Source organism: Microtus ochrogaster, linkage group LG4, assembly GCF_000317375.1.
Source record: "Microtus ochrogaster isolate Prairie Vole_2 linkage group LG4, MicOch1.0, whole genome shotgun sequence".
In the NCBI taxonomy this organism is placed as follows: domain Eukaryota; kingdom Metazoa; phylum Chordata; class Mammalia; order Rodentia; family Cricetidae; genus Microtus; species Microtus ochrogaster.
In genome coordinates, this window is record NC_022030.1 from 21557650 (window position 1) to 21568510 (window position 10861).

The 10861-nt window shown below is 46.7% G+C and overlaps 2 protein-coding genes across 2 annotated transcripts in view; one reads left to right on the forward strand and one right to left on the reverse strand.

Annotated features, from left to right (window-relative positions):
- LOC113457658 (zinc finger protein 420-like) overlaps nucleotides 1–10861 on the reverse strand; it is a 1205902-nt gene that overhangs the window by 342416 nt on the left and 852625 nt on the right. The window lies entirely within an intron of this gene.
- Nucleotides 10019–10861, forward strand: part of Cd22 (CD22 molecule) — an 11912-nt gene continuing 11069 nt past the window's right edge. Inside the window, exons 1-2 of the mRNA XM_005361213.1 lie at nucleotides 10019–10055; nucleotides 10243–10623. Of these exons, the coding sequence (XP_005361270.1) occupies nucleotides 10019–10055; nucleotides 10243–10623 (418 nt within the window). The remainder of the gene's footprint in view (nucleotides 10056–10242; nucleotides 10624–10861) is intronic.

Here is a 10861-nt window from a genome sequence, read left to right on the forward strand (position 1 = left end):
TGTTTCCAGGTTCTGGCTATTACAAACAATGCTGCTATGAACATAGTTAAGCATATACTTTTGTTGTATGATAGGGCATCTCTTGGGTATATTCCTCGAAGCTCTTTTATAAAGGGTCCTTTGAAATCTTTATCAGACTGTTGTAGGAATCTAGCAGAGTCAACTGTATCCAGGGTAAACATTGGAGCGCATTGTCATTTTCTGGAAGTACTTTGGCCTGGAAGAATCGTTGTGGAAAATAGAGATTATTTTCTGTGATTTGTGGACTTGTTTTTCTGACGGGGTGTTACAGCCTTTTTATGACTTTCGCCACAAGACGCCTCTGGCACCCCCGAGACTCTTGGATTATTGTGTTCTGCTATTAATACACAGTAAAGGACTAAAGTCATGAGGGCCTGTGATGCTTTCCTTTAGAGAGACATATAGATCAGGGACCTCGGTAGGAGGAAATACTTTACCCGAAAAACAACTTTTGGTAGCAATCATTAAAAATATCTTTGTACAGCTGTTCAAGGTTCAGTCCACATGGGCCTTAAAATTTCATTTTGGAGAGCTGGAGAGATGGCTCAGAGGTTAAGAGAACTGGCTGCTCTTCTAGAGGTCCTGAGCTCAATTCCCAGCAGCCACATGGTGGCTCTCAACCATCTGTAATAGGATCTGACGCCCTCTTCTGGTGTGCAGGGGTACATGCAGGCAGAATACTGCATACATAATAAATACATCTTTTTTTCCCTTGAAGATAAACTTGAAAATAAATAAATCTTTAAAAATAATTCCTGTTGGAGTGACCTCTTTCTTTGACTGACTCATGCAACACAAAACACCCTGACATTAGATAATTCAACTCCATTGCTATCCTGACACCGGCATTTGTAAAGTTTTTTCTCTCTTGGCCTGAGATTTCCTTGTCTTGCTATGATGAGCAGCTCTCAGCATTGTAAGCACTGGGGTCTTATTAGCAGTCATCATCCCCCCCCCCCCGCATTTCTCCAAAGAAGCAGCACACTGTAAGTGAAAATTTCTTTCCTGACTGCTTGTTCCCAAATGACCAGTAGCCTCTTCCCAAATAACTGACTCAGAGACTTAATATAAATGCTTGACCAATAGCTCAGGCTTGTTACTAACTAGCTCTTACAACTTAACCCATTTCTATTAATTTTTGCGCTGTGCTAAGGCTCATGGCTTTTAACTCTAGCCCACTTTGTGTGTCTGACTCATTCCCCATCTAGCTGGCGATTCCTCTGACTCCGCCCTTCCTCATCCCATCATTCTCAGTTTGGCTTTCTTGCCTAACTTTATCCTGTTCAGCTATTGGCCAATCAGCTTGCTTATTAAACCAGCCATAGCAATATATATTCACATAGAATATAGAAGAATTATTTTAAAGCATTTACCCCTTTTGTCTAATTAAAAAAGGAAGGTTTTAACTTTAACATAGTAAAATTCTATACAGAAAAACAATTTTCAAGTAAGAATTATAGTTACAATACCTAGTTTATTTGTGTTTAGCAAAATTGAGGAAATATCTATCTTTGTGAGTCTAAAGGTTTATAACTAATTTACTTTCATAACTAAGGAAAACTATAAATATCTAGTCTTCAACTCTACCAATGACCTCAGAAGGGTGAAATGTTAGCTAATGACAGGGACATCTGGTTGCCTGGACAGTCACCCAAAGTTCCTCTGTATCGTTGAGGTATCCAACTCTGGCCTACAGCTCTAGTATATCTAACAGACTTTCCTGTGAAGCAGGGAATTTTGAAGTAATGTCCTATGTTGTCTTGGCAAAGTTTGGCAATTGCCTTTTTTGTGTCCTGCTGGCCCAGTTTGGATAGTATATTGCCAGCAATTGAGGCAAGGACAGTTTCTTTGTCTACATTGCTAGCTTTTGCCATAAAGAAAACAAACTCTATCAGAGTTTCTTTGATGCCCATCATCTTCTTTGTAGTATATTGTGCTGCCAGGAACAGACATGTCTTACTGTCATGAAAAGTCTTAAGTTATTAAACATATTCAATGCCATATTTTGTAGATCTTTGAAGTATTTGAAGACTATCTATCTATCTATCTATCTATCTATCTATCTATCTATCTAAATATCTAAATATCTGTGTATGACCTTGAAAACGCACCTAACATTACTATAAATTTGACTATTATAGATGACTAAATAATCTGTATTTTTAATTATACATTGCATTTTAAAAGAGTTGCATAAGCACAATACCCCAAAAAGAGTAGAAACACACATACAGTATAACAAAATTAACTTTAAATTTGTATCAATAAACCAAAATCTATACCATTGTGAAATATTTAAGATTAATAGTTGATTTTTGGATTAAAGTAGATTTAATGATCTACCCTTTTGTTCTATCATTTCCATATCCCCCTTTTATATTCCTGCCACTTGGAGAGTGTGGAGAGTTTTCTTGAATATTTGTTACAGCCTGGTAGAGGTAAAGGTTGAGACCCACACAGGACCTTCTCCAGCACAGACACAAATGAACAATTCACTGTTGGGGTTTCCTGTACTCCTTGGCTGACCCACAGAAATTGCTGATGCAGGGTTCTGACCCTGAGGGTGTCCCTATTTTTGAGTTTTGACTGAAAAAGCAGGGTTTTGCTGGAGCTTTTTGTCCATGTGTTAGCTTCACCAGCATGTGGTCTGGTATCGATGAGGCAGAGAGAGCACTGCACGTGTGACCCAGTTAGTGGAGTGGTTGCCTAGCATGTGGGAAGCCCTGGGCTCAAGCCACAATCCCATATGAAAGCAGGGGTGCTGGCTTCCACTTCTAATTACAGCATTGGGAAGTGGAGGTATAAGGGTCAGAAGTTCAAGAACATTCTTGACTACATAGCAAGTTTGGGGTCAGCCTGAAGTACAAGAAAAGAAGCAAAGAGCCAGGGAAGTAACTGCTGTACTATTCCTTGGGGCTCAGAGTTTTCATTTTCTTCTTCTTCTCCCCCCCCCCCCACTTTAGCTTTTTGAGACAGGGTTTCTTTGGGTAGCCCTGGATATCCTGGAACTCACTCTGTAGACCAGGTTGGCCTTGAACTCAGAGATCTTCCTACTTCTGCTGCCAAAGTGCTGGGATTAAAGGCTATGCTACCACTGCCTGGCCAACACTCAGGGTTTCTAACTGGTGTGAGCCTTCTCTCTGCTCCTCTGAGCCTTCCTGTGCTTTTTTTTTTCTTTTTAAATAAGGGCTGGGGTTTTTAGTTGTACTTAGCAGGAGAAATATGGAAAAAGATAGTTTTCCACATTCCTCACTTTGGAATCTATGGACTCGGCCACACATGCGTCAAAAATGTTGTAAGGCCCAGCACTTGGGAGGCAGATCTCTGTGAGTTAGAAGCCAGCCTGATCTACAGAGTGAGCTCCAGGACAACTAGGGCTACATAGTGAGACCCTGTCTTAAAAATATAATTAGAATCTAGCCTGATGGGGAGGGGCACATGAGGCTTCACCTCCCGAAAAGTCCCTGGTTGTTAATTAAAGGTGTGCACCACCATGCCCAGTTATTTCCTCCTTTTCAAGCACAGTTCTTGTCAGGGATCAAATCCAGGTATTTGCAGTTGATTTGTGAAGTTTCTCCACCTTGGTTATGTCCCTGCTATATTACTACTTTTGGGAGAGGCAGTACTGGGGGTTAAAAGTAGGTCCTCATACCCGCTAGACAAGTGTTCTACCACTGAGCCAACCCCAGCCCCTCACTGGGGGATTCTAGGCAGGTAGAAGATTCTACTCTTCTACCACACTCCCAGCCTCCCATTTTTAAAAAAGATTTATTTATTTATTATGCATACAATGTTCTGTTAGCATAAATACACCAGAAGAGGCACCAGATCTCACTATAGATGGTTGTGAGCCACCATGTGGTTGCTGGGAATTGAACTCAGGACCTCTGGAAGAGCAGCTAGTGCTCTTAACCTCTGAGACATCTCTCCAGCCCCCAGGCTCCCATTTTTTTATTTCAAGACAAGGTCTCATTAAATTGGTGAGACTGGTCTTGTGAAATTACCCTGAAACCTAGGTTGACCTTGATTTTTTGATCTTCCTGTTTCAACTTCCTGAATAATTTTGAAGAGAGTTCTGTGGCCACTCCCACCACCGATCACTATCTTTTGCAGTTCTCCTTAACCCTTTCTGATTCTGTTTGCGTGGCTGGCTATTCTCAGGCTACTCCCACGCCTAGTGACACACATCACATTTAGAGCCATGCCTGTAACACATATCACGTGTAGAGCCATGCCTGTGACATGTATCACATGTAGAGCCATGCCTGTAACATATATCACATGTAGAGCCATGCTGTGACATGTATCGCATGTAGAGCCATGCCTGTAACATGTATCATGTGTAGAGCCATGCCTGTAACGTGTATCACGTGTGGAGCCATGCCTGTAACATGTATCACGTGTAGAGCCATGCCTGTGACATGTACCCCATGTAGAGTTCTTTAGATAGCGTGAGAAGGCCCCCAGTAGAGCCTCCTGATGAGGGGAGGATACGAGGTCTTCAGGTCATCACAGGTAACCCCAGAGCAACCATGAATGTTAATCACGCAGGGGTGTCTCCTGTTCCCCACCCAGACAACTAGGAGTGGATGTTATATATAACATCCTGGTGACCTTTGCTCTCTGTAGAGGCACACCTCATCCAAATCCCCCAGGTTGTCTATCCCAGACTCCCCCTCCTCAGTTCTCAGTTACTAGAACCCGTCCTTGGGGAAGATGTCACGTGTACTTTATGCCCTGCTGACCTCTCTGCTTTCTCAATCAGAGGCTGCACCAGCTCCTAGGCCTTTAAGCTATAGAATCCACCTTCACAGGTGCGTGTACTTTGCAAAGAGTTTATTGACTCTTTGTGGTTTGATTTCCTGCCGACCTACCGTGAGGCTTGCAGGGACACAATCCTCCCCCACCCCCACTCCCCACAACCGTGGCCTTCTTTTCCCAACCAGCAGTGACCTTGAAGACATTTTTGTGCAGCACAGTCCCTGTGCCTGGAAAAGACTGAGGTCAGCTCTGCCTCTGATGTCACCCGTCCCTGCACCGCTCTGCTACTGCTGGAGAAGAAGCAGATACAAGTGATGAGATTTCAGTCTCAAGACTTTCCCACTTACAGTGGGTGACAGTGGGTGACAGTGGGTGACAGTGGGTGATAGTGGGTGACAGTGGGTGTGGGCAAGCTTGGCAACCCAAGTTTCACCCCTGAAACTCACATAAAGGTGGAAGGGGAGACTGACCACAAGTTCTCCTTTGACTTCTACACAAGCGAAGGTGCAAACATGCACACACATACACCCCACATACAAATACCACATACAAATACCACACAAAACACACAAATACAAACACACACATTTACAAACAATATACACAAACACATACAAACAATATACACAACACACAAACACATATTACAACATACAAACACACATACAACATATAACACACACATAAACACAACATACGCACACACCTACAACACATAACACACACAAACATATACAAGTGCCTATATACCACTGCAAAGAAATAAAAATCAAGCACCAGGCATGTTGGCACATGTCTTTAATCCCAGCACTTGAGAGGCAGAGGCAGGTGGATCTCTGTAAGTTCGAGGCCAGCCTGGCCTACAGAGTGAGTTCCAGGGCAGCCAGAGCTATGCAGAGAAACCCTGCCTTAAAAGTTCCAAGATAGATAGATAGATAGATAGATAGATAGATAGATAGATAGATAGATAGATAGATAGATAAATGTCAAGCAGAAAAGACTTCCATCCAGAAACTCCTCCTTCCCCAGAGCTCTGGTTCTTCCCCAGCTTGTGGAGATGCTAAGGCATCCAGGCCCAGGGCCAGATTCCCTGTTCCTGCCTTTGATGGCAGTGAGATGCTATCAACAAACTAACGCCACCTTCAAGAATACTTGTTCCTTCGCAGTTGGTGGGAGCTCTCAAGAGCGAGCTTTCATAGAGGCTTGGAGGCTCAACAGACCCAGCAGATCCACAAACTAAGACCTGACTGCAGAGTCAAACATCCCTTCCAATTTGTTCTCCACCATGGCCTCTCTTCCCTCCCCACTCGCCAATCACCCATCTGCTGGTCTCAGAGCCACAGAGAGGAAGGGGGTGTGGCCAAGCTCGGGAGACTTCACTTTCTTTTACTCTCAGAGGCTGCTGGGGACCCTGAAGAGCGCACGAGGAGACAGGTAAACACCATTTTAATCTTTTTTCTTGTTGTCAGCAAGTAAATATGGAGCAGCCTTTGTGGGCTGGCCATGAAGACCGGCTGTTCTTGTTTTCCTAATGTACAATAGGCACAGCATCCCTTTAGCCAGGTTTTCTGGGTCCTCTGAGGTGGAAGAAGCTGTTGGCTGCCCAGGAGGGAATGGTGGGGCCAGGAAGCCAACCCCCAAGGCTCTCAGCAGGTCTGAACTGAGTGGATCATAGGTCTCAACAGTGTGGTCCTCTTCTAAGTTTCTGGACTTAGTAACTGCTGATGCCCTACCCCACACTACCTCCGTATTCATCCAGCCCCCAGGCTCAGGTCCCTGCTTCTGGTGCAGTGATGACTGCTGGAAATCCTGTGGGCAGGTCGCTTTGCTCTGGAGCTGCCCCCTTCTTGATCAAGCTAAGTTTTCCAGTCAAGCCTTGCTGAGGGTGTAGCTGGAGGTGCTGCCAGGGAGGCACAGTGGTCCAGCACCCGGGGCCTGATTGTTGCCACAACCCTTGTAGCATCCCTGAGTGAGTCCCTTGGAGCAGAGCTAACACCCCTGCAGAGCTTGTGCTGCAAAGGGTTAAGAGACCCGTGGCCTAGGAAGTAAGGGGAACTGCCTGTCTACTTCATGTCTAGTGACATGTGTCACATACAGAACGTGGGAAGTCCCACAGTAAAGCCTCAGTTGAACCTGGCTTTTCCCAAGGGACTATGACCTTGACGATTCCCTGAACCTGGAAACCCACAAGCAGTTCTGCCTCTGATGACCTGCCCCAGCCTCTGCCCCATCACCTCTCACACACTCAGGCCAGGCCAACACTGCACTGGGGATAGAAGCCAGCCAGCTTTCAGGCAGAGGGCTAGCGTTCCCTATACCTGCTCCTGTCACCCAACAGCTCTCCCCACCTGTGCCCTGCCGCCTGGGAGGGAAATCGTTGAGGAGGTGCTGAGGCTGTGTGAGGTAGGGTGGGAGGAAGGAATGCAGCTCTGCCCTAACACCGGAGACACACTCGGTTGGCACATCCTGCAAGATCCCTGGGGGCTGACACAGGTCACAGCCACACCAATAGAGTTAAATTTAACTCTATGTAAAGTGCAGGATGGTGGCGGTGGGGGACAAACTCATTTCAGAGATAGATAGATGGATGGATGGATAGATAGATAGATAGATAGATAGATAGATAGATAGATGGCTAGATAGATGGCTAGATAGATGGCTAGATAGATGGCTAGATAGATAGATAGAGAATTAGAGAATACTGGGTACCAGTTGTAAATCGGTAGCCCCTAAATACACAGTTAAGTTCTGTCAGATCAGCACTCCATATTTCTGTTGTTTAGATTTTTTGAGACACGGTCTGGCTTGGGAGGCCAGATCAGCATCAAACTCATTCTCTAGGTGTACACCACCATAACTGGTCCTATGTATTATCTCATGACCATCTGCCTTCTTCCTTATGGTGAACAGTGGATGGCTGAACAACAGGAGGTTCCATGCCGCCCTGCTAACAACTGGCTGGTGCTGTTAGAAAAGGAGTACCTTTGCCCTGTCTCCTGTCAGGAGGGCGTCCTTTGAAGCATCCTCTGTTTCTAAGGCTTTCTAACTGCCTCAAAATGTTCTCCTGAGTTCATACCTCACTATGAGTTTAGTTTTACTTTTTGGGATAGTATAAGGGATTAAACCTAGGGACCATACCTAGACTAGTGATCCACTGGGAGATTCTAGGCAGGGGCTCTACTACTGAGCCCACCTCAGCCTCTCACTGGGGGATTCTAGGCAGGGGCTCTACCACTGAGCCACACCCCAGCCCCTCACAGGGGGATTCTAGGCAGGGGCTCTACCACTGAGCCACACCCCAGCCCCTCACTGAGTGATTCTAGGCAGTGGCTCTATCACTGAGCCACGCCCCAGCCTCTGACTATGGGATTCTAGGCAGGGATTCTACCACTGAGCCACACCCCAACCCCTCACTGAGGGATTCTAGGCAGGGGCTCTACCACTGAGCCACACCCACAGCCCCTCACTGGGGGATTCTAGGCAGGAGCTTTGCCACTGAGCCACACCCCAGCCCCTCACTGAGTGATTCTAGGCAGGGGCTCTATCACTGAGCCACGCCCCAGCCTCTGACTATGGGATTCTAGGCAGGGGCTCTACCACTGAGCCACACTCCCAGTCCCTCGCTGGGGGATTCTAGGCAGGGGCTCTACCACTGAGCCACACTCCCAGTCCCCCACTGAGGGATTCTAGGCAGGGGCTCTACCACTGAGCCGCACCCCAGCCCCTCACTGGGGGATTCTGGGCAAAGGCTCTACCATTGAGCCACACTCCCAGTCCCTCACTGGGGGATTCTAGGCAGGGGCTCTACCACTGAGCCACACCCTAGCCCCTCACTGGGGGATTCTAGGCAGGGGCTCTACTGCTGAACCACATACCTACTTCCCCACTGGAAGACTCCTCTATCACAGTGATAAACCCCCAGCCCTCTTTTTACTCTTTGTTTAGAGACAAGGTTTTATTAAGTTAATAAACTGGACTTGAACTTGCTTTGTAGTTAAGCTGACCTTGAACTTGCAATTGTTTAGCCTTAGCTTCTGGAGCATCTAGAATTCCAGGCCTAAGTCACTTGACTCAGATTTGGTTTAATGTGATTTTCCCCGCCCAAGTCTTTCAAATCTCTCCATCTTCTACGTAAAATCTTGCACCATTAGCCTGGGAGACCCTTGTTTCCAGGGCCTGGCATTGAAGGCACACAACAGTCTGGCACCACAGAGCCTGAGAACAGGACAAGGAGCTGTGGTAGTTAGAAAAGCCAGCTAGACGGCTCCGTGGGAGAATGTGTTTGCTGTGTAAGCCTGACCATCTGAGTTGGGTTCCTCGGACCCACTCAAAGGTGGAAGGAAAGATTCAGCTCCACAACATCCTCCACCAAGGTGTCCTTGATCTCCACACATGCAGTGTAGCTTGCACACGCCCCATACATCACACACACACACACACACACACACACACACACACACACACTAATAATATAAAGTAAAAGTTAAAAACAAATAAATAGATAGGAGAGGTGGAGAAAAAAAGAAAGGTCTCTGCTTGAAGAAGTATAGTATACCCAGAAAAGGCTCTATGAGCACTTCAAACATCTCCATCCTATAACTGAGTATGGTGCCCCCCAACCCAGGATCAGAAAAAAAGGATCAGAGTTCAGAGGATGGAGCAAGCAAAAGCAGCTACGTGGCTCAAAGGCAATTTTATTGTTGTTGCTGTTCAGACAGAGCCTCAGAAGAGAGCCCAGGCTGGCCTCAAACTTGTAGCAATCCTCCTGTGTTGACAGAGGTTTCTGTCCCACCCAGTACTGCAGCCATTCACTTCCAAATAAATACACAAAGGTCTACATTAATTAAAAACTGGGTGACCCATTAGCTCAGGCTTCTTACTACCTCTTATAACTTACATTAGCCCATAATCCTTGTCTGTGTCAGCCATGTGGCTTGGTACTCTTTATCAGTGAGGCATTTTCATCTTGCTTTCTCTTGGTCTGGGTGACAACTGCAGACTGACTTTCCTTTTCCCAGAATTCTCCTGTTCTCATTGTCCCGCCTCTACTTCCTGCCTGGCTACTATCCAATCAGTGTTTTATTAAAACAATGCAATATAAGTAACAGGGTACAAGACCATTGTCCCACAGCACTCCTGCCTCAACTTCCTGAATGCTGGGATAATAGTCACACACCAACACACCCAGTTTACAGACTAACTCTTTTATCCTTAGGTGCCACCCAGACGTGACACCATGAATGTCCACTGCCCGTGGCTCCTCCTGATTCTAGGTAAGACCCACACTAGCACCTGGCTGTGGAGAGGTCAGTGGGCAATGAAAGGGAATGGATCCGGGGCATGAGGGGAACTGCTGGGAGGCAGTGCACACAGAGGTGCCAAGCTCCTCCTCCCCCTCCTACCTCCTGTGAAAGTTCTCACCCCTCAATAATAGTTTCTCATCAGTGCTTTGTTCTTTAGGACACGTGGCTTTGTTTGACTCATCACAGACATGGGTGGTTGAGCATCCCCAAACCCTCTTCGCCTGGGAGGGAGCCTGCATCTGGATTCCTTGCACATACAAAATGCCAGGTTCCAGTGCCAGACAGCTCAAGATCCTCTTGTATCAGAAATACGAGTTTGACAATAAGATCAAGGACTTCGCCGGGACTGTCCTCTATAACAACACAAAGATTGGGTCATCCCCTTCTAAGGATGGAAGGGTAACATTCTGGGGAAACAGAAACTCTAACTGTACCCTGGAAATCCTCGAGATAAGCGAGAGTGACCGAGGGCCGCTGGGGTTGAGGATGATATCGGGTGATGACAAGTGGATGGAGAACATTTACCTCAACATCTCCAGTAAGTGCACGGGGGACACTGCACCCAGTGAGTGTATGTGGGACACTGCCCCCAGTGAGTGCACGCGGGACACTGCCCCCAGTGAGTGCACACGGGAAACTGCACCCAGTGAGTGTACGCGGGACACTGCCCCCAGTGAGTGCACACGGGACACTGCCCCCAGTGAGTGCACGCGGGACACTGCACCCAGTGACTGCACCCAGTGAGTGTATGCGGGACACTGCGCCCAGTGAGTGCA